Source organism: Mastigoproctus giganteus, chromosome 11 (genome assembly GCF_048544385.1).
Source record: "Mastigoproctus giganteus isolate SK-2022 chromosome 11, ASM4854438v1, whole genome shotgun sequence".
Taxonomy (NCBI): Eukaryota; Metazoa; Arthropoda; class Arachnida; order Uropygi; family Thelyphonidae; genus Mastigoproctus; species Mastigoproctus giganteus.
Genome location: NC_143585.1, coordinates 84,793,491 through 84,819,021, shown reverse-complemented (window position 1 = coordinate 84,819,021; position 25,531 = coordinate 84,793,491). Strand labels below are relative to the sequence as shown.

Here is a 25,531-nt window from a genome sequence, read left to right as displayed (position 1 = left end):
TTGTGAACCACTGGTTGGGAATGTCTGTCTTATAGCATAATATGGCTATTATAATTATACACTATATTCCACACATATTTAAATATGATTATTTTATGTTGCTGTAATCATATAATATTAATGTGTTTCAAAAAACAATCAGTACTGTTTAAAAATCATAGTGAATCAAAAGCCTGGTTTTCAAAACTTAACACTGAATATATAGAGAGAGTTAGTTAGACTACAGTTAGTTAGCTGTGCAGTGGTTATGGCAAAAAAAAAAAAAAAAAAAAAAAAAGTCATAAGCAGGTGCACTGTTGCATTATCTATAACACTAACTTTGTGCACTTTAAAATGTCATTGTTTATTCTAACACTATATTGCATAAGAAAAAAAATACCTTTGGTAACAGCAGTATTGTTAACAAAAAAAAAAAATTGCCCAGCTGTCTCTCTTCCAACAGATAGCACATCACAGAGTGAATGAAATCAAAGCTAAAATCAATACTCTACAGGAAAATTACACATGGATAGATGCACAACTCATTTTATACACCAATATTGATTTTTACAGATACACTTTTCCAATTAAAAAAATAATCAATGCTACATATCAAAAATGAAGAAAATATTGGTGACACATTAAAACTAAAACTGACAGTAACTTTCATTTGATATTTTAATATTAAAAAAAGAGTGGTGGCAGTAACAAGGTGCTAACATGATGCTATTTATACTATAAAAGCAATTTGTAGCAAATGAGAATTACCATATTTCTTATAAAAAGATTAGAACAATGCACTTACCACAGTAAGTAAGCCTCAGTTTATATTGGTTAATGTGTATGCAAATAGTGGACAAAATAATGAAAACAGTAGGACTTCGAGGTCCCCTATATGCAGGAGTGTACCATATATGAGCAAGTGGCTAGTGTCATACATAAATCATTTTCCAGCAGTCCTCTAGTTATTATGGATATAAAAGGAGGCTGTACAGTGAGTCAGGCATTAAGAAATAACATGGCTGCATGAATAAACTTCTGTGATTTTTAACAGGAGAGAAACTCATTACTGTCACGTAAAACTGTCTCAAAGGTGATGTTGGAACTGCTGAAAGACAGGAAGCCATCAGTGAAATGCAACAGCAGCCAACAGTGCCTGCTCTATAACAGGGATACACAATAATTAGACTAGGCTGCAATGCATAGCAGAGAAGTAATGGTAGACTAAGTGTACCAAAAATTTGATGGGTTGTGGATAGCTTGTCTTCATGAAAACAGTTGGGAAGCGACATAAAGTTGGACACAAAGGCTGGGTTGATGCTGCTGTTATTTCATAATGCATTAGCTTCTGTGACTATAATATGCAGCTCTGATGGTTTGCTCATTAAAGTCTGGTCTTTACATCCTTTGTTATATTTGATTAAAATAGACTTTTAATTTGAGATAGTGAAAGAATTCTGGTATATTATTTTCATTACCTATGATGTGTTTCAAGTTACGAGTGCCTTGGACTTTAGTCACAGATTTAAAAGCTGTTGTTCTTTCATTTATAAAATTGGACAGTCTTGATAATAAATCTTGAATTATTTTTTTATTTTTTTATTTTTCCCCATATATATCACAGACTATCCACATAGTACGTACTGTAGCCTGATATTATGTTTGCTATCGTGTGCTGAATGGAAGAGTGAATGGACAATATAGTAGACATGTAGAAAAGAAAAGCTCTCAGTTTTAACACTGCACATATGAATTTTTTTTTTTTTTTTTTTTGAGAAGTTAATTTTTTATTAGTTTATTAAATATATAAATCGTGAATTATTACTATGTGTTTATTATATTAACATAATATATAAATATAATAGTAATATAACAGAAATTGTTTATATTAATTAAACAAATAGTAAATAAAAATAAAAATCCAGAAGGAAATAATAATCTATGATCTGAGGTATGTGTTTGCTTATTTGTATTAAATCACAGAAGATATGGTGATACACCTTACATCTCAATTTTTAAGAAAATAAAGGAAGAAATAAGTAGAGTATTACCAAGAGTTGAAATAAATATAAACTGCCATAACTTGACTTTTCCTAAATGTATGCAGATTTTACAAATTATTAGTCAATTAGTCAAAAAGATAAGTTATTTTCTTTTCCCTCCTAATCACAAAATAAGAAAAACTTCAATTAGTTTAAGAAAATAAATAAAATATGAAACAAAACTCAAATGCACTGAAATATAAAGCATTAAACACATAACCTAATTTGTATGTGTATATGCACAATGCTAAGTTTCAGTTATAAGGTAAGCCACTACAGAAGGGCTAAAAAATAATCCAAGGTGTACGGATATTCTAAATTTAACATCAATTCTTACATATTCTAAATTAATAAATCAGAATTCAGTGAAGTGTCTCTCCTTATCCTTTATTTAGTTAAATCAGTTAAAGTGCTAAACAAAATAGAATCCAAAGAAAAATAAAAAATAAAATTTATTTTTTTTTGTTGGTTCTGAAGTGTAACCTCGATACTAGCTCAATTTTAATACATATTTGTATTTTATTTTGCAACAAAATAAAAATTATCAGGAATTTGGAAATACATTTTAATATTTATTTATAAAATTAAGTACAAATTTCTAAATACCAAGTACTAACTATGATAACAAAAAGATATATAAATAAATTATTACATACATTTTTTTTGCTAGTTGTTGGCACAATGGCTTCTGTGGCCATAAAGCACCTTTGTATTTACTCTGATCCAAGCCCGAGGGAGGATTCGAACCTGCAACCTTTGGGTTGCCAGGCAGGCACTTTACCCACCCAGCTAACCTGGTCAGCTATTACATACATAGTGATTCAAAAATAAACAATACTTAAAAAAAAAAAAAAAAAAAACTCTGTAATGAAAACTGGCATTTATAATAATCTGGAACATATACAGATAGACAGAGAATTGTGAGTGACACATGATTCAACAGACCATTTCTTCCAAGGCTTTTGCCAGTATGTGAGTGATGCTACCACCTCAGTGAGCTTACATTTCAATTCGGTAATGTCTGTTGGCAATGATGGCACAAAACTGCATATGTTCTTTAGTTCCTTGTACCATCCAATAGTTATTGGAATAGTCTCATTTACCCAAAGTAAAGAAAATGAAAGATGTACAGTGGAAGATTAAATCAGTGAAATCTTCATCATTAAGTTGAGGTATAAACCAATTATTCAATATGTCCAAATAAATGTTTCCATAAAAAAAGGGTCATAAATTTTCTGATGCAAAATGGTACAAGAAACATTTTTTTTTGGGGGGGGGGGGGGAATCCTGTTCATGCTTGATTACTTGGTGAAAATTTTTCAGTATTTAACATGTAAAAGTAGTGGGGAATGAATGGCTTTCCCACCAAAAAGCTATACTGTCACACTATCCTTTTATACTTTCTGTTTAAAGTGGAAGATGATGGCGAGGCAAACACAGAACACTGATATTGCTTGTGCTTGTCATTGTTTTAATCTATAAAAACTGCAACATCCAAGCTTTCAAAAGTAAATGCTTCAAAAGAATATGCCAGAATGTTGTTTGAGACATTCAACTCACAGCTACATTAGTAAGTGGACTACTGCAGGCTTTGCTGAAAGACTTCTTATACATTTCACTGGTTTTTTTTTTTTTTTGGTTTTTTTTTTCAGCAGCTCAGGGGTGATCTGGACTCTTTCCCCTGGCACCACCTTTGCTTTAAAACTACTTACACCAATCATAAACTGACTTACATTATGGCAGATCCTTTTGTAACATATACAAATATCATGTTGCACATTAGTCACTGAATTTGTCGTTGAAAACTGGTGGATGACACCAAATGGTTTTTCCTTGCGGAGCCATTTTTAACAACATTTCCCCTGTACAGATTTGAAGGAAATTATATTTTCAAGCAGTAATCTGATTAAAAAAAAAAAAAAAAAAAAAAATTCAGGATTTTATCTATCATTTGGTATTTGATAATTTGTTATATGCATGGTTAGAAATGCACATAATAATTTATTGTTATATGCATTTCATGAACATCTAAAAAGGGGGGAAAATACTGTAGGAGAAATTAATTTTTTTTCAAGAGATGAAAATTATTATTATTAGTAATAATAACCCAAAAAAACATTTGAGTACCCTGAGAGAGAGAGAGAGAGAGAGAGAGAGAGAGAGAGAGAGAGAGAGAGAGAGAGAAGAATGATGATATCCAGCTTAGGACCCTGGGTGTGCCAAGCCCATACTCACCAGATGCAAACATAATATAAAATATCAGAACAGAAAGTAGATCCAATAACTGAAACATATGAGAACAAATGAAGAGAAATAATCACCATGAAAGCATGAATCTAAATATAATGGGAACTACTAACAGCAAAAGCTGAAAAAAAAAATATACCTAAAGAAATAAATTTAGAAGCCACTGAAGAAACAGACTGGCAATAGATTTGAAAAGTGCAAAATATCACAAGACTCAATGATAAGCTATGCACAGAAATCCATAACTACAGAAAAAGACATGATGAAAGCAAACAGAAATAAAGATACTGTAGATAAAATAATTCAAAAAAATTACATTACTAAATAGAGGCCTAATAGAGGATGTATAAATGCCAAAATAAACAAATTTTGTTAGCTACAACAATGCCAGAATGCAAATTTCACTGGGACTGAAACATCATTGTACGGTAAGGTATAAATAGTGAAGTATCACTAAATATCCAAATATGAAAAGGAAAAACGAATGTCAGCCATGGAGCTGTACTCCACAAAAAACTACCAAACAGTATTTGTATACCAAAACAACTGTCCTCTTTTTATTTTGGCATTTATACATCATTATGCCTTTATTTCATTATTTAATTTTTCTAAATTATTTTATTCATGATCTCTTTATTTCTATTTGCTTTATCCATATCTTTTTCTGTAATTATTGATTTCAATACACAGCTTAGCATAGTTTACGTTGGGCCTTGCAATCTTAGTCTTTTCAGTGGCTTCTAAATTTATTTCTTTAGCTCTTACTTTGGATTTTTTTGGCTTTTGCTTTAATATTTCCATTTAAATTTCACGTTTACAGTCATATTTCTGATCATTTTATCTCTCATATGTTTCAATTAACAGATCTACTTTCTGTTTAAGATTATATATATATATATATATATATATATATATATATATACACACACACACACTGTATTCATAGATTACAGTCAATAAATCACATGCACAAGAATTTCAATATATTTGTCTAGATTTTTGAGTTGGCCAACCTTAGAATTAAGATTTTAAATATAATAACATGAATGGTATGCAGAAGTGCATGATTTTTCCACCCAAACAAAACCAACCTCAGAAAATATGCAATTATGAACTATTACATAACATATCTGTTAGTTAACTAGTCATATAACCAGAATGTCTCAATAGTTATGACTAGATAAATAGAAAGTTCTGTTGACTATGCAATAAATAAATAAATAGTTATAGAACAAGTTCATATTCTTCAATCTGTACCTCTCTGATTTTTTCCAACACATACATCTTTTCCTGTAGTATTTCTCTGCTTATTTCTTGTCCATCATTACAGAGTAACAATTTCTGCGTATCTTCAAGCACCTCAAGAAGCCGACCAATATACTTTTCCACTTGCCAAGGGCGAGATAAACTGGCATCTTCTGATCTGTTATGTGAAAGTTCTTCAGCAAGCGTGGACAACCTCTTCAGGGAAAGAGATGATATGCAGTCATGAGATAAGTTAATCACATAAAAATATGGGAACTTAGTGATTATTATTAAAAATAAAAAATTAAAAAAATAATCACTGAATGAATATCTAGCAATATTAAATATATGATATTAACATCTGAAAAAAAATAATAAATAAATAAAAAAGAAATAAAAATAAAAGTGCCCATAATATATAATCATCTGAAATCTGTAAAATATAAATTTAATTATCAAATTAAAAGTAAAAATCTAAGTAATGCAATAATGAAGAAAAAAAAAATTATAAACTCCTTTAATAAGAGGCCTTTCTCTGCTGGTAATTCCCCCTCCACCTCACCCACCCACCCACCCAGTAGGAATATTTAGGATTTTCTTCAAGTATGAGAGCAAGTCAAATAAAAATGAAACTGACAGCTTAAATTGCATGATACCATTTGAGGACTGGTGCTAATACTTTCTACTGTACAAAACACATTGGCTGTCCTGTATTCCAGGGAATGAGGTGTTCAGAATGATGGGGGCACACAAACTGGCACAATGCAGTGTTATTCAGATTTTTTTTAAGTGGAAGGTATCTCTTCAGCAGAAATTTGCCTGTGTATGGAAAATAGTGCAAATGGACAATTATGTCATGCCCAAGAATATAAAAATGGGACAATCATTACCATAACAGAAGAAATTCTAGAGGATGACCTTGCTCAGGATGAGCCTGCACAGTTTTTTACAAAAGAAAATGTTGTAGTAGACTTCATCAGAGAAGATCAGTGACCATTGATGTTGCCAGGGAGGAGCTAAATATTAGTCATGGGTCTGCCTACTCCAGCTATAATTTGTTTTTGAAAGATTGAAAAATGATCTTTATTCCATATGGATGATAAAGTGAAGAAACCTATATACAATAGTGTCAAATGACTTTTATAAGTAGGATATCAAAATTCAGATGTACAGATTTAAAAGTGCCTTAACTGTAACATATATTTTTTTGAAAAATAAAGTAGTAGTTATTGGTTAAAAAAAAAAATTCTTGATTTGCCTAATATATTACAGAACAATGTGCATATTTCATCTTCTGCAATACATACTGGGCAAATGATGTAAAGTAATTTTTTAAAGACTAAGCGGAATTACTTAACAAGTACAGGTCACTGTTGGAAAAAAGCCGTGAATTACGGTTGAATTTGAAAGTGTCTGCAATTCTGCCCAGACACGATAGGAGGGAGTATATAATGAGAGCCCTGTCGATCAATTCGGCCCTGGAAAGATTATGCAAGGCTCAAGGGGTAGAATTTTTTTCAGCCTGGTCTGTACTTGTTAATAGGAGAGACTGCTTCTACAGGGAGGGGATACACTTAAATAGAAAGGGGACAAGAATGTTTGCTGATGCTATCGAGGCAGTGTTAAGTGGGTCGGAAAACTGCTAGCTTGGGGGGAGACAAAGACCAATAGATTGACAGTAGCCACTGGCAGAGGTGGAAGTGATTCTTGCACTGCTTCTATTGGAATGAGCAGCAGCTTGGAAAATAAGATACAGGATATTTCAGAGACTGCTGGGAATCATTGGGGTACAAGTTAACACATGGGTTGTGTTAGGGTAGCCAAGAAAAAGAACAGGTGCATGTATACTTGTGTGTACACCAATGCTAGGAGTTTAGTAAATAAATTTCAGGTATTGCTCAAAACATCAAAGGCAGATATTGTTGGGATTTCAGAGACGCGGTGTCACACAGATATAAGGAATGCAGAACTGGAATTTGGGGAGTACAATGTCTACAGAAAGGATAGACAGGATAGGAAGGGAGGAAGGTTATGCTATTAGTTAAGAAATACATAAAATCCAAGGTAGTGAAGCCAGTCGACATCGCTGGACAGTGCAATGTCGAGTCAGTTTGGTGTGACACAAACATTGGGAGATCAAAATTGAGAGTAGGAGTGTGCTATAGGCCTAATGACTCTGATGAGTATAATAAGAAACTGTACAGGGAAATAGAGTGGGCCAGTCAATCAGAGAGTCTTATAATGGGGGATTTTAATTTCCCAGATATTGACTGGAATTTGTGGGTTGGACACTCACACACTAACAAGGCTTTTGTGGATTTATTGGACGATTGTTTTCTACATCAGCATGTTCAGGAGGCAACTAAAGGGAGTAATACTCTTGATTTGATAATCAAGAGTGATTCTTCATGCATTAAGAATCTGCAGATAAATGAACCACTAGGTGGCAGTGATCAGTGTGCTGAAGTGGGATTTACTCAAAGAGGTAACTACCATTAGGGGTAAAGGGAAGGGTTACTGCTTTCGTAAAGGCAACTACGATGGACTGAGACAGTATTTAAATTCTATACAGTGGGACCAACTGATGATGTTACCAACAGCAAATTCAAAATGGGAAGCATTCAAAGAACTTATCTTGGAAGCTACTAGGCTTTATATGCCAACTAAGAAATATTGTTCAAGGTTTAGGCCTAAATGGATGTCAGATGAACTAATGAGACATATGGCAGAGAAGAAAAATGCATGGCATACATACAAATTAACACGTGACACAGACGCCTATGATAGATACAAGTTGATCTGTAACCAAGTTACAAAGGTTAGGCAGGCGAAGGCAGATTACAAGAAATCTTTGGCAAGGGATGCAAAGAAAAACAGCAAAGAGTTCTTTACTTATGTAAACTCTAGAAGGAAAGGGATGAATCAGATTGGTCCACTTGATATCGATGGGTCAACTGTTGACGATCCTGCTCAGATAGCTAACAAACTAAATGAATATTTTGCATCGACATTCACACATGAGGAGTTATTCAGCAAGGTGAATGCCAGAGGTGTATTCAACTCTGGCAGTAAGCTAGAGAATCTTGTAATAACTGAGAGTAAAGTGGAGGAGAAATTGTTGAGGATAAACACAAGAAAGGCACCTGGGGTAGTGGTGGTAGTGGCATGTGATGCAAGAAAGCAAATGTACGAGTTTATGCAGCATCAGCCAAAAAAAAAAAAAAAAACCACACACCATTCCCTCCAAATGCCTGTCCAGTTCCTCCTTAAATTTATTCAACCTATCAACTTCCACAACGACAGATGGAAGTTTGTTCCAGCAATTAATCACCCGCTGGCTAAAGGCAAATTTCCGCACATATATTCTACATCTGTCGTTTCTTAATTTGAATTTATGCTCCCTTAGGTTCGTAATCTGAACAAGTGGAAGGATCCCATCAGAATTCAGCGTGCTGAACCCATTCAAGGCCTTATTATACACCTCAATCAGATCACTGCGCAGGTGCCTAGACTCCGGCCACTGCAATTTGCAGAACTTAAGCCTCTCTTCATAAGAGGATCCCTTCATTCCCCTAACCAATCTTGTAGCCCTTCTCTGTACACACTCAAGTAAATCTACATCCTTCCTAAAATGAGGCTTCCAGACCTGTACGCAGTACTCAAGGTGTGGCTTGACCATTGCCTTATACAAAGGGACAATCACCTCCTTTTCCCTACTAGCAAAATTCCTATATATCATTGACAAAATCCCATGACCTGCCCTGGCAGCCTGTCTGCATTGCTCAGAAAACTTCATATCTGCCTGCATAATTACTCCCAGGTCTTTTTCATTTTCTACCACCTTAAGTGTAGTACCACACAGTTGTTACGTTTCTCTGGGGTTACTTCTACCCATATGCAGTACTTTGCATTTATCAAGGTTAAACTTCAATTGCCACTTCTTGGCCCATCTGCCCAAATTATCTAGATCCTATTGCAGTAGCACATTGCCATTACTGTCATTAACAACACTGCCAACCTTTGTATCATCTGCAAACTTCGACACTAAGCCTGATATACCTTCATCAATATCATTGATAAATATAAAAAACAACAGTGGACCCAACACCGAACCCTGTGGGACTCCATTAATAACATTAGTTCAAGAAGAGCAGCACCCATTGATTACTACCCTCTGTCTTCTCCCACTTAACCATCCTTTTACCCATTGTAGCAACTTACCCTTAATACCATTCTGCTCCAATTTGTACAATAGTCTTCCATGGGCAACAGTGTCAAAAGCTTTCCTGAAATCCAAACATGATATCAAAATTATTTTTTGCATCCAGTTCCTTTGTAACCACATCATAATATCCTATCAAATTTGTCAGACAAGACTTTCCCTTAACAAACCCATGCTGTGTCTGAATTATTGCTGCAGTCTTGTCTAGATGATCCTGCAATGCATCTTTAACCAGCGACTCCATTATTTCACCCAGAACAGAAGTTAAACTAACTGGTCTGTAATTATCCGTGTCACCCTTCGATCCCCCTTTGTGAATTGAGGATACATTTGCACATCTCCAGCCCATGGGAACCTCCCCTGAGTCCAAGGATGCTCTCATAATTATGGCTAAGGGTTTGCTTAGTTGCTTTGCCGCCTCCTTTAATATAACTGGATAGATCCCATCCACCCCAGGTGCTTTTCTTACGTTTAACTTCAACAGTTTCTCTTCCACTTTGCTCTCAGTTATTACAAAATCATTAAGTATCCTGCTACAATTTGATAACCTTCTGCCATTTTCAAATCTTAATAATTCCTCACGTGTGAATGTAGAGGCAAAATACTCATTCAGTTTGTTTGCTATCTAAGCAGGATCATCAACAGTCGAACCATCAATGTCAAGTGGACCAATCAGATTCATCCCCTTTCTTTTAGAGTTTATATAAGTAAAGAAATCCTTGCTGTTTTTCTTAGCATCTTTTGCCAAGGATTTCTCGTAATCTGCCTTCGCCTGCCTAACCTCTTTTGTAACTTGGTTACAGATCAACTTGTAGCTATCATAGGCTTCTGTGTCACGTGTTAATTTGTATGCATCCCATGCATTTTTCTTCTCTGCTACGAGTCTCATTAGTTCATTTGACAACCATTTATGCCTAAACCTTGAACAATATTTCTTAATAGGTATGAAACTTTTAGTAGCATCCACGATTAATTCCTTGAATGCTTCCCACTTAGGATTTACTGTTGGTAACATCATCAGTTGATTCCACTGTACAGAATTTAAACTGTCGGAGACCACTGTACTCGCCTTTACGGAAGCAAAAACCCTTTCCTTTACCCCTGATGGTAATTAAATCTTTAAGTAAATCCCACGTCAGTACACTGTGATCACTGCCACCTAGTGGCTCTTTTATCTGCAAATTCCCAATACATGAATGATCACTGCTGATAACCAGATGAAGAGTATTACTTTCTCTGGTTGCCTCTCGAACATGCTGCTGCAGAAAACAATGATCCTATAAATCCACAAATGGTCTAGTGCCCAATCCACAAGTTCCAGTCAATATCTGGGAAGTTGAAATCCCCCATTATAAGACATTCCGATTTACTAGCCGACTATTTCTCTGTACAACTGTTCATTGTACTCATTCGAGTCATTAGGCCTATAACACACTCCTACTCTTATTTTTGCTTTCACAGCGCTTATGTCACACCAAACTGACTCAACAGTGCACTGTTCATCTATATCAACTGGATGCACTTCTTTTGATTTTTTTTGTTTTTCTTAATTAACAGCATAACACCTCCTCCCTTCCTATCCTGTCTATCCTTTCTATACACATTGTATTCCCCAAATTCCAGTTCGGCATTCGTTATATCAGTGTGACACCATGTCTCTGATATCCCAACAATATCCGCCTTTGAGGTCTTGACCAACACATCAAATTCATCAAATTTATTTACTATACTTTTAGCATTGGTATACATGCAAGCATACATGCTCCTACTCCTATTCTTTGTTACCCTAACACATCCCATATACCCACCCGTTCCACGATGACCGCCACCCATCCCTGAAACCCCCCAACACCCCACGCTCCAGGTCGCTAATTATTCTAATAGAAGTTGTGCAAGAATCACCTTCACCTCTGCCCATGGCTACTGTTAAACTATTAGTCCTTGTATCCCCCCAAGCTATCAGTTTTCCAACCCACCCAACACTGCCTCGATAGCATCAGAAAATATTCTTGCACCCTTTCTATTTAAGTGTATCCCATCCCTGTAGAAGCAGTCTCTCCTGTTAACAAGTACAGTCCAGGCTGAAAAAAAATTCTATCCCTTGAGCCTTGCACAATCTTTCCAGGGCTGAATTGATCGACAAGGCACTCATCATATACTACCTCCTATCGTGTCTGGGCAGAATTGCAGACACTTTCAAATTCAACCCTAATTCACGGCTTTTTTTCATCAGTGACCTGTACTTGTTAAGTAATTCTGCCGGTCTCCTACTCTTGATATCATTAGTGCCAACGTGTACAACTATATCACCTTTTGTGCCCTTAAAAGATGATATCTGCTCTACAATGTCATCAACCTTTGCCCCTGGCAAAGGTTGATGAAAGGCAGCAAAGAAAGTAAGCAAACCCTTAGCCATAATTATGAGAGCTTCCTTGGACTCAGGGGAGGTAGGTACCCATGAACTGGAGATGTGCAAATGTTTCCCCAATTCACAAAGGAGGATCAAAGGCTGACACAAGTAATTATAGACCTGCGAGTTTAACTTCTGTTCCTGGAAAATTAATGGAGGCACTGGTTAAAGAAGCACTGCAGGATCATCTAGACAAGACTTCACTTATAGTTCGGACACATCATGGTTTTGTTAAGGGGAAGTCTTGCCTGACCAATTTGATTGGATACTATGATGTGGTCACAAAGGAGATGGATGCTGGGAATAATTTTTGATATTATATACTTGAATCTTAGAAAGGCTTTTGATACTGTTGCACATGGAAGACTGATGCACAAATTGGAGCAGTGTGGCATTCGAGGCAAATTGCTGCTATGGATAAAGGGGTGGTGGAGGGGGAGAAGACAGAGTGATAATCAATCGACACTACTCATCGTGGACTAATGTTATTAGTGGAGTCCCTCAGGGTTCAGTACTGGGTCCATTATTGTTTTCTGTATTTATAAATGATATTGATGATGGTATATCGGGTTTAATGTCCAAGTTTGCAGACGATACGAAGGTTGGCAGGGTTGTCAAGGACACTACTGACACTATGCTGCTGCAACAGGATCTGGAAAGGATGGGCTGAGAGGTGGCAAATGAAGTTTAACCTTTGCAAATGTAAAGTACTACATATGGGAAACAGCAACCCCAGAGCAACGTATCAACTCGGTGGTAGATGGCTCTCTGTCTACACTGACAGTGGTAGAGAATGAAAGGGACCTGGGGGTGGTTGTGTAGGCAGATATGAAGTTCTCTGAGCAGAGCAGACGGGCTGCAAGAGTAGCTCATGGTGTACTGTCAATGATATAGGAATTTTTCAGCAGGGATAAGGAGGTGATTATTCCCTTGTATAAGGCAATGGTCCGGCCACACCTAGAGCACTTTATACAGGTCTGGAGGCCTCATTTCAAGAAGGATGTAGAGCTGCTGGAACGAGTACGGAGAAGGGCAACAAGATTAGTGAATGGAACAAAGGGGTCCTCTTACGAAGAAAGGCTTAAGTTCTGCAAATTGCAGTGGCTAAGGAGTAGGAACCTGCGCGGTGATCTGATTGAGGTGTATAAGGCCTTGAATGGGTTGAGCACGCTGAATTCTGATGGGATCCTTCCACTTATTCAGATTACGAACCTAACGGGGCATAAATTCAAATTAAGAAAAAACACAGATGTAGAATAGATGTGCGGAAATTTGCCTTTAGCCAGCGGGTGGTTAATTGCCTAATTCATTCATTCCTAATTCATTTCACAAAGATACGTGGTCTTAATTCTAATCTCAACGATGTCCATTTCCACTTGCAGTCTGCCAAACCCCATGTGCTTTTTCTGACAGAATCTCAGTTATCTGTTAATTCAACTACTGCTCATCTCAGATGCCCAAATTATTCGCTGTACGATTCCTTTCACCTCAAAGGTGGTACTTGTTCATATGTCCGTTCTGATATTCCCTGTCAGAGACTTGGCAATTTGAAATCTCCTTTCTTTGATCTTCTATGGCTTAAAATATCTCTACCTCATTGTGTCAAACTCATCTGTTGTCTCTACCGTTCTCCCAACTCCACTAATCACTTGAAGCTCTTTGACTTCCTCTCTTTGCAACTTGACTTTCTCCAGTCCAACTTTCCTAACAGTGAGGTAATTTTCCTTAGTGATTTTAAATGTTCACAACTCCAGCTGGCTTCCGTTTTCTAGTCACACTGACCCAGCTGGTCGAGATGCTGAGGCTTTTGCAATTACTAATGACCTAGCACAGATTGTTCATTTACCTACAAGAATACCTGACAATCCTAATCATACAGCCAATATGCTTGATCTTTTTCTCACAAACAACACTTCTAAGTACACCGTTGAAGTGAGAGGTCCTTTAGGCACTTCAGATCACAACTTGGTGATTGTCTCTTCTCCAATGGAACCTTTATCTCATGGCTATTCCCAACCTTGTGTTGTTTGGCATTACAAGAATGAAAAATGGGATGACCTGCGAGACTTCTTTTCTTCTTTTACCTGGTCGGATTACTGTTTCAAAACTTCTGATGTCAATGTTTGCTCAGATCGTGTCAGTGAAATTATTCTTGCAGGAATGGAATCCTTTATCCCACAATCCACTTTAAAATCTCATCCTTTATCTAAACCTGTTTTAAAATAAATGTGCTAAGGCTGTTCAAGAGAAGAATGTTGCATATCGTAATTGGCTTGTTTCTAATTCTTCAGTTTCATTTTCTGCCTACACCAAAGCTCGCAACAATTGTAAAGCAGTTATTAATCAGTCCAAACTACAGTTTGAACAAGCTAAAGTAGAAAACTTGCTTCTTGCCCTAACGGTAGCCGAGCATGCTGGTCTCTTGCCAAAGCTATTGCCCCCAACTTTTGCCCATCTCTGCTCCCACCTCTGTCCAAACCAGATGGTTCGGTTATCACTTCAGCCAAGGATAAAGCTGACCTGCTAGCATCCCATTTTTCTTCCAACTAATGTATTAATGATCTTGGTAAAACAATTCCCACCATTCCCAACACGCTCCATTCAATGCCCCCTGTGGTCTTCCATCAAAAGGATGTCAGAAGGATTTTGAAGAATCTTGATGCTAAGAAAGCTCCAGGTCCCGATGGTATTTCTCCACTTGTTCTCAAAACCTGTGCTCCTGAACTTACTCCTATTCTTTGTCGCCTTTTTTCACTTTCTTATTCCAAAGGTGTTTTTCAATTAACCACCAACTCTTAAACTACCTAGAAACCTTCCGTCTGATCAACGATCGCCAGTATGGATTCCGTCAGTGTCGATCCACTGGTGATATTCTGGCTTATGTTACCCATTTATGGACTAATTCAATGGAAAGGTTCGGTGAAACACAAGTAGTTGCTCTTGACATCTCAAAGGCTTTTGATCGTGTTTGGCATAAAGGTCTTCTAAACAAGCTTCCATCTTATGGTTTGCCAACTGTTTTTAGTAATTGGTTATCCAGTTTTCTCTCTGATCGCTCACTGAGGGTGATGGTAGATGGCTCTCTGTCTTCTAACTTCTCCACTAATGCCGGTGTCCCCCAAGGTTCAGTTCTTTCCCCCACTCTTTTCCTCTTGTATATTAATGACCTTCTTCCATTGACCGGTAATCCTATCCATAGTTTTGTCGATGATAGCACATTGCATTCCACTTTCCATTTTGAGAAACCCTGTCCTGCTCAATAAGCTTCAACTTCTCGAAAATGTGCTACCAATTCCTTAAATGCCGATCTCCAGGTAATTCTCCAATGGGGCAAAGACATCTCAGTTGATTTCAATCCTTCTAAAACTCAGTCTGCCTTATATCTAGCAAAAAGGATTCTTCTGCTCCTATGCTTATCTTTGGTGCCACTCCGATTACTAGGCAAAATGATATCTCTTTTGGGGATTACCCTGACTTCTAATCTCTCTTGGCACAAGCACATTACAAATATTGCTTCCTCTGCATCTAAAAAACTTGGTTTTCTCTTTCGCTCTCAGCGTTACTTTTCTTCCAAACAGCTGCTCATTCTGTATAAGTCGCAAATCCGCCCTGCCATGGAATATTGCTCCCACATCTGGGGTGGTGCCCCCAAACCCTCTCTCAGGCTTCTCAATTCCATTCAGAAGAGAGCAGTTAGGTTAATTAATGATTCATCTTTAACAAAGTCTCTCCACTCGCTGTCTCATAGATGTACTGTCTCTGCTGCATACCTTTTCTACAGATACTTCCATGGGCACTGTTCTCCTGAATTAACTTCTATAATTCCTACTCTCTCTTTCAAAACAGTCCGAACACGTGTCACCACCAGCCAACATCCATTTACTGTCCAACTTCAAACTCACAGAACCAACTTTTCATCTTCCTTGTTTATTCATTCAACTGCCGTTTTCTGGAACAACCTTACTTCATACATATTTCCTAAAAATTAGTCTACAGAAGTTCAAGTCCAATGTTAACAAATATCTTCTTTCGTCTTCTCAACCTCCAACCCAAGCACGGTACTAAGTACAAAGGGTACTAGGAAAGTTTTGCAATATGACCCAACAATGAATCACAGGAAGCTGCTTGTTGCTGCATGTTGAGATGTTCATACGTGCATAGTAGCCACCGCGCCAAGTCGATGGGCTCAGTTATTCATTAGTAGTGAGAGTTTAAAGTGCTTGCGATGGCATCGTGGTCACGAAATGAGATAAGGACAGTTTTGCGGTATAATTTCGTGCGTGGTTTAACCATAGACCAGTGCTTAGAAGAAATGACTCTTGCACTAGATGATGATTGTCCACATCGTACAACGATATTCAGGTGGTATAGAGAATTCCAAAGGGGAAATTTCACTCTGGAGGATTCTGAGAGGCCGGGAAGGCCACGAACGTCAGTTACGGAGGAAAACGTTACTGCTGTGAGGAAAATGCTTGACGAAAACAGGCGAGTGACCTACCAACAGATAGAGGATACTTTGGGCCTAAATGCACCAGCAATTCGTTCGATTCTGCAAGATCATTTGCACGTGAAGAAACTTGGTTCTCTCTGGGTGCCGTATCAACTGACTGAAGAGCAGATGACACGACGTGTGACTTGGTGTCGGGAGATGTTAAAAAAGTTTGATAAGGGACAATCTCGGTATGTGAACAACATCGTGACAGGTGACGAGACTTGGCTGTACTATTACGATCTGCCGACCAAGGCTCAAAACAAAGTTTGGGTCTTTGATGATGATGACACACCCGTAATTGTCAGAAAATCCCGATCTGTAAAGAAGAAAATGATAGCTGTATTTTTCAAATCGAGTGGAATTGTGGAACGTGTCGTTTTGGACACGCAGAAGACAGTCACAGCTAAGTGGTATACTGAACAATGCCTGCCTAAAGTCATTGGATCTATGAAGAACCTGCGGCCAAAGTCAAGAATGGACACCTGGTACCTCCATCACGATAATGCTGCAGCTCACCGCGCCAAAGCCTGCACCGAATATTTGACCACGACAGGACTGAAACTTCTCGAGCACCCTCCCTACAGTCTAGACCTTGCTCCCTGCGACTTTGCACTGTTCCCGCATGTGAAAATGAAGCTAAAAGGGAGGCGGTTTTCCAGTGATGAGGACCTTCTACGGGCTTGGGACAACGAGTGTGCTTTACTCCCTAGTGAAACTTGGCAGAATTGGTTTAAAGATTGGTTTCGGAGGATGGAGAGGTGTATTGAATGTAGAGGAAATTACTTTGAAAAAATTAAATAAACAAAGCTGTATTGCAAAACTTTCCTAGTACCCTTTGTACTATAGGTTCTAATATCTCTCGTGTTTGGGGTTTACATAAAAAAAAAAAAAAACTCATTGTTGTGGAAGTTGATAGGTTAAATAAATTTAAGGAGGAACTGGACAGGCATTTAGAGGGAATGGTGTGATTTTTTTTTTTTTTTTTGGCTGATGCTGCATAAGTTCATACACTTGTTTTCTTGCATCACAAGCCACTACTACTACTACGACGACAGAATGATACTAAGATCAAACTGCCGATTAAATAGATTTGCATAGCGGTGGTCCTTATGTAGGGAAAAATAATAACTTTTCTGTTATTTTTCTTATTTATTTTTCAGTAATTTTTATTTCTCTATTTAATTTTTGGATTAATATGATCATTAAATATAAGTGGGAGTAGCATGATGATGTGCTAACACTGCATTCGTACCACCAACTATAGCCTAGTTTGTTTCTATATATTTTCAGTCTAACTATTGTTTTGTCAGTGGTGTGGCCATACGAGTACTAGACTTTGTTTTATTATTTTTCACTGCAAAAGAACCACTGCTTCAAATCTATTGCATTGGCGGTCTGATTTTAGTATCACTCCGTTGTTGCATGGATTTGTTTAGCATTCGAAATGCAGTGATTCCCTGACTATTACTGGCCTTGTGGTCCTCTGTCGTGATGGGGCATAATGGTCAGATAAATGTGCAAAAATTTCTTCCAGACAGAGAGTAATTGATTATTGGAATAAACATCAACCTTGTGTTGTGGAAGTAGGTAGTTTCAATAAATTTAAAGAAGGATTGGATAAACTGCAGCACCTTGAAAATTAGGTACCTGCAAGGAGACCTGATTGAAGTGCTTAAGGCTTCAAATGGACAGAGTAAACTAAATGCTGATGGCATCTGTACTCTTTTGTGGACACATAAGGGAACATAAATTTAAATAGGAAACGATGGCTGTAGAACAGATGTGGAAATATTTCCATTCAATCAGTGGAACAAACTTCCATCTAGCATTGTGGAAGTGAATAGTTTGAATAAATTTGGGGAAGAATTATTAGATGGGATGAAAAGAAGAGGTAGGGCAGGGGTTTTTTTTTTTTTTTTTTTTTTTGCTTTATAAGCTTGCTTCTTTGAATCATTTTGCCATTACTAATACTGAATGTAATTAAATAATGACAATCCTGAAAACTAGAAATTGGAATCCAGAACATAATAGACGAAAAAAAAAAACCAAATAATGACAAATGGAAAGACTGAATAAGCTTACTACTAATTCTTGTTTGTTCAGATAGTGATGAATGCTTGTTATAAAGCATCATTGACTATTTATTATATTGATAACAAGCAATTCATTTCACAGTGTTCAGAACACACACTACATATTAAGTTCAAATGCAACCTAAACAGGCACCTCTTAACACTGCTTCAGGAACTGTACTGATATTCTTAACTGATGGAGTTTATGTATGCAACACCCCTATTTGCATGTAGAAATACAAGTAACAAAATATAGTTTACCATAACAACACACTAGTTATGTTCTATTAAATAATACGTCTGGTACTACAAAAAGAAAGGCAAGCACAACAATTTACATGGTCAAGGGGGTTTTGCATGTTTACATCCCCAAAAAAATCCCCAAAAGTTGAACTATTGTATTACTCTTTGTTTGTATATCAATTGAATCCTTTCAGGCATTTTTTTCAGTCTAAAGATTCAAAAGAGTAACACAGTAATTATCTGGTAAATACAGAGGTTACTAGACTTTGGGCGATTCCATGTTTGGCCAAAAAACTCACTACAAGTAGCAACAAATGTGGAACATAATCATGGCAAAGCAATCAGTCTTTAAAGTCCACTATTCTGATTTTTTCCCCTCCCCCAAACTGCATCAACAAAGCATCTCAGAACTTCAACACAGAACTCTTTATTGTTTGTCCCCCCCGGAGCATATTAATGGAATATATCACCCTTAGGGTGAAAGATACTAGCAATGTGGCCATTGTTTTGCTGCACTCTTTCTGTGCTTTTTTGGTTCACAAGGAGCCACATTTTTGGCTGCATTCAATGTACAGGTGCTTCAAAGATGATTGAAACATTTCCTGGATAAGGTTAGCATTAGCTTTAGTAGAGGCATTTGATGCAAGAAAACAAGCTTATGCAGCATCAGCCAAAAAAAAAAAAAAAAACCACTTCCACTTCACCCCTCTGTTCGTTCAAAATACCTGTCCAGCTGAGCCTTAAACTTATTTAGGCTATCAACCTCCACTACAAGGGATGGAAGTCTGTTCCACCAACCAACCACCTGCTGGCTAAAGGCAAATTTCCGCATGTCTTTCCTACATCTGTCTTTCCTCAATTTGAATTTATGCCCTCTCAGGTGATTATTCTGAGCTAGAGGAAGAATCCCATCAGCATTGAGCATGTTCAAACCATTCAAGGCTTTATACACCTCTATCAGATCACCTCGCTGGTGCCTAGTCTCCAGACACTGTAATTTGCAAAACTTAAGCCTTTCTTCGTAAGAGAACCCCTTTGTTCCCTTCACTAATCTTGTTGCCCTTCTCTGTACTCGTTCCAGCAGCTCTACATCCTTCTTGAAATGAGGCCTCCAGACCTGTATACAGTACTCTAGGTGTGGCCTGACCATTGCCTTATACAAGGGAATAATCACCTCCTTATCCCTGCTGGAAAAATTCCTGTATATCATTGACAATACTCCATGAGCTACTCTTGCAGCCCGTCTGCACTACTCAGAGAACTTCATATCTGCCTGCACAACTACACCCAAGTCCCTTTCATTTTCTACCACTGTCAGTGTAGTACCACAGAGTTGATACGTTGCTCTGGGGTTGCTGTTTCCCATGTGTAGTACTTTACATTTGTCAATGTTAAACTTCATTTGCCACCTTTCAGCCCATCTGCTCAACCTTCCCAGATCCTGTTGCAGCAGCATAGTGTCAGTAGTGTCCTTGACAACCCTGCCAACCTTTGTATCGTCTGCAAACTTGGACATTAAGCTTGATATACCATCATCAATATCATTTATAAATACAGAAAACAATAATGGACCCAACACTGAGCCCTGAGGGACTCCACTAATAACATTAGTCCACGATGAGCAGTGTCCATTGATTACCAGTCTCTGTCTTCTCCCCCTCAACCACCCCTTTATCCATAGCAGCAATTTGCCTCCAATGTCACACTGCTCCAATTTGTGTAGCAGTCTTCCATGTGCAACAGTATCAAAAGCCTTTCTAAGATCCAAGTATATAATATCAAAGCTATTCCCTGCATCCAGTTCTTTTGTGACTGCATCATAGTATCCAATCAAATTGGTCAGGCAAGACTTCCCCTTAACAAAACCATGCTGTGTCCGAGGTATAACTGAAGTCTTGTCTAAATGATCCTGCAGTGCTTCTTTAACCAGTGCCTCCATTAATTTTCCTGGAACAGAAGTTAAGCTCACAGGTCTATAATTACTTGTGTCAGCCTTTGATCCTCCTTTGTGAATTGGGGTCACATTTGCACATCTACAGTCTATGGGTACCTCCCCTGAGTCCAAGGAAGCTCTCATAATTATGGCTAAGGGTTTGCTTACTTCCTTTGCTGCCTCCTTTAATATAACTGGATAGATCCCATCCACCCCGGGTGCCTTTCTTGTGTTTATCTTCAACAGTTTCTCCTCCACTTTACTCCCAGTTATTTCAAGATTCTGTAGCTTACTGCTAGAGTTGAATACACCTCTGGCATTCCCCCTTGCTGAATAACTCCTCATGTGTGAATGTCGATGCAAAATATTCATTTAGTTTGTTAGCTACCTGAGCAGGATCATCAACAGTTGACCCATCAATATCAAGTGGACCAATCTGATTCATCCCCTTCCTTCTAGAGTTTACATAAGTAAAGAACTCTTTGCTGTTTTTCTTTGCATCCTTTGCCAAGGATTTCTCGTAATCTGCCTTCGCCTGCCTAACCTCCTTTGTAACTTGGTTGCATATCAACTTGTATCTATCATAGGCTTCTGTGTCATGTGTTAATTTGTAAGTATCCCATGCATTTTTCTTCTCTGCCATATGCCTCATTAGTTCATCTGACATCCATTTTGGCCTAAACCTTGAACAATATTTCTTAGTTGGTATGTAAAGCCTAGTAGCTTCCAAGAGAAGTTCTTTGAATGCTTTCCACTTTGAATTTGCTGTTGGTAACATCATCAGTTGGTCCCACTGTATAGAATTTAAATACTGTCTCAGTCCATCGTAGTCGCCTTTACAGAAGCAATAACCCTTCCCTTTACCCCTAATGGTAGTTACCTCTTTGAGTAAATCCCACTTCAGCACACTGTGATCACTGCCACCTAGTGGTTCATTTATCTGCAGATTCTTAATGCATGAAGAATCACTGCTGATAATCAAATCAAGAGTATTACTCCCTCTAGTTGCCTCCCGAACATGCTGATGTAGAAAACAATCATCCAATAAATCCACAAAAGCCCTGCTAGTGTGTGAGTGACCAGCCCCCAAATTCCAGTCAATATCTGGGAAATTAAAATCTCCCATTATAAGACTCTCTGATTTACTGGCCCACTCTATTTCACTGTACAGTTTCTTATTATACTCAGAGTCATTAGGCCTATAGCACACTCATATAGCAATTTAAAGAGAAAGGCAGCTGGTTCTTGTTGCCTGAAGATGCCCCTGACCTTTCTGTAAAGACATTTTTGACAAATTATGAATTGCCTTCAAATTCAAGATGTTTAGGACATAAAAAAAAATACATAATTGCAGAACTGAACATCATTTCATTGGATTCTTTTGCTGACTCTTTTCAGAAACTTTTAGAATGTTATAATAAATGTATTCAATCAGGTAGTGATTACTTTAAATAAAAATAAAACAATTTTTGAACTCCTTCACATCATATCCTTCAATTCCAGAGCGTATGTGAAAAATAAATCAGATTTTGCCTTAAGTTTTTGTTAAAATGGAAAGAAATGATCTGACAGAGATACAAGTTTCTTCAGAGACTTCACAAACAGTTAATCTTCAGTCAGTTCCTAGCAAAGTTCATATTTGAGACATGATTTCATCATTTGTTGAAGATGGAAACAATCCAGTTCATGAATCACTTTTGACAGACTCCCAACCCTCTTTAAAACAATGGCACCAATCAAAAGCTTGTGTATGGCCCATTGCAGAGACCAGTGTGCAATTTTAAGATCAAATGTTCCAATTGCAGTTTTTCTGATTTTAAAGCAAAATATAAACACACAAATAATGTCAGAGTGCTGCTCACTGCATGCTGACATTTTTAAATATGACAAGATGTGAAAATGTCTTGTTATTGGCTGACAATAACAAAATGCCTTAAGAGAGTTAAAAACTTACTGAGTGAAGGTAAGGGTGAGACATGTCTAATTATGTTATGCTTTTACAAAACAACAACACTTTTTGGATAGATTTAGGTGGAATCTCGAGAACATTTTCTGGTTCATGAATATAGATGAAGAGTACACCACTTTATCTCTAGTCAAAGCACAATCTGAAAACACACAGTCTCTGCCATACAAGAAATTTCATACTACCCACAACAGGTAAGGGCTTGTCTTCATTTTTGGGATCCTTAGGAAATGGAACTTATTAATTATTTCAAACATGCAGCCACAATTACAAGCCAGTATTATGCACCATTGATAGAGGGAAGCAGTAAAGGATGCTGTTTTGTGACATCTTTTTTTTATCACATCATTGCAACAGCACAAAATGTGACTAAAATAAAAAATTTTCAGTCATTCTGTGAAATATTTAAACCACTCTTATATATATATATATATATATATATATATATATATATATATATAATTATGAATAAAAAATTAAAATTAAGTAAAGAAAGAAAATGGATTTGAATTTGAATAGAGATAAAATGAAATATCGATAATATGAATTATGGATCAGGGACACTGCAAGAGCAAAGGTACCCTACAACCATAATGTATATAGAAAATTATTTTTAATGTTATGTGTAAATCTTTAATTTAACTTATGCTAATAATGAAAATACCGTGTACCCTGGGAGCAATGTATGTTGAATAAAGGGGGAAGAACGGAAAAGAAAAGTGTAACGTTATAAACAAAGTGCGAATTTTGAAAAAATGCAAAATACTCTTACTAAGTAAGCAATACTCTTACTTAGTAAGAGTATTGCTGTTCTTTTTCATAATTTAGGTGGATGACCTCTGAAGAAGACACAGAAATTATGAAAGATACTGCAATGCTATTTCTACTTTGGTCGTTCTTATCAAAAATCTGCTATTTCTACCTTGGTCGTTCTTTTCAAATTTTGCATTTTGTTTATAACGTTACACTTTTCTTTTCCGTTCTTCCCCCTTTATTCAACATACATCGCTCCCAGGGTACACGGTATTTTCATTATTAGCATAAGTTAAATTAAAGATTTACACATAACATTAAAAATAATTTTCTATATATATATATATATATATATATATATATATATATATATATATATAGAAATCAGTACTTTATGAATTTGCATTTTGTCATATCATATTACACAATCCAAAATACATTTTTGTAGCATAAAAAGGTAAATATACTCACAACTCTTACTTCTTCCAGTTTCTGTCTACAGTGTTCATATTCTAGAGGTAAACCAGGAGCCCGACTATCCAACAGGTTCTAAATATCAGAATGTTAATCACATAAAGCAAAGTATTCTTTTTGCTTTATTACACCATTTATATAATAAGTTAACAACTGGAAATCTAAGCAGACAGTTATAAAATTTAATCTATAACATGAAAATTTCCTGCAATATGCTTCAATAAACATGTGTAAAGACAAGAATTAATGGAGATTTGAATCCTAAATTTATGGTCAAGGTTCAGGGATTGGGGGGATGGCACATGTTTTATAACCCAAAGATATGTTATCAGCATGATAACAAAACATTTTCAATATGTATTATAAACTAACATAAAACAAATCCCTACTTATTCCTGATTTTATAAACTCTCTCATAAAATACCATATCTATGCCAACAAAAGAAAATTTAGGATATTTGTATTTGATCATATCTTTGAAGAGCATAGTGCACAGGCCATTTAATATTCTGGGGAACTGTCAGTGCACACTTCCTATCCACTTCTTCAGTGTGATGAAACTGTGAAGTAATAAACACATCTAAGGTGATCGCTAAACTGGTGAGTAGTCCTGTACTTAACAGGAGAGAGTGCTTCTACAGGGATGGGATACACTTAAATAGAAAGGGTGCATGAATATTTGCTGATGCTATAGAGGCAGTGTTAGGTGGGTCAGAAAACTGCTAGCTTGGGAGATACAAGGACTAATAGATTAACAGTAACCACTGGCAGAGGTGAAAGGGATTCTTGCACTGCTTCTACTGGAATGAGCAGTAGCCTGGAAAACAAGATGCAGAGTACTTCAGAGGGTGCTGGGAGTCATTGCAGTACAAGTAAACACATGGGTTGTGTTAGGGTAGCTAAGAATAAGAACAGGTGCATGTATACTTGCGTGTACACCAATGCTACGAGTTTGGTAAATAAATTTGATAAATTTGAGGTATTGCTCAAAACATCACAGGCAGATATTGTTGGGATATCAGAGACTTGGTGTCACTCAGATATAAGGAATGCAGAAGTTTGGGGAGTACAATGTGTACAGAAAGGACAGACAGGATAGAAAGGGTTATGCTATTAGTTAAGAAACATAAAATCCAAGGAAGTGAAGCCAGTCAACATTGCTGGACAGTACAGTGTCGAGTCAGTTTGGTGTGACATAAGCATTGGGAGATAAAAATTGAGTAGGAGTGTGCTATAGGCCTAATGATTCTGATGAGTATAATAAGAAACTGTACAGGGAAATAGAGTGGGCCAGTAAATCAAAGTGTCTTATAATGGGGGATTTTAAGTTCCCAGATATTGACTGGAATTTGTGGGTTGGTCACTCACACACTAGCAAGGCTTTTGTGCATTTATTGGATGATTGTTTTCTACATCAGCATGTTCGGGAGGCAACTAGAGGGAGTAATATTCT

At 36.9% G+C, this 25,531-nt stretch overlaps 1 protein-coding gene across 4 annotated transcripts in view; it reads right to left on the bottom strand.

The window, feature by feature from the left end:
- Positions 1-25,531, bottom strand: part of LOC150078211 (uncharacterized) — a 446,657-nt gene that overhangs the window by 142,015 nt on the left and 279,111 nt on the right. For all 4 annotated transcript variants that reach the window (XM_090385062.1, XM_090385063.1, XM_090385064.1 and 1 more), the window contains 2 exons: positions 24,076-24,153; positions 5,526-5,729 (listed from right to left, as the gene is read on the bottom strand). In XM_090385062.1, coding sequence (XP_090241188.1) covers positions 5,526-5,729; positions 24,076-24,153 — 282 coding nt within the window. The remainder of the gene's footprint in view (positions 1-5,525; positions 5,730-24,075; positions 24,154-25,531) is intronic.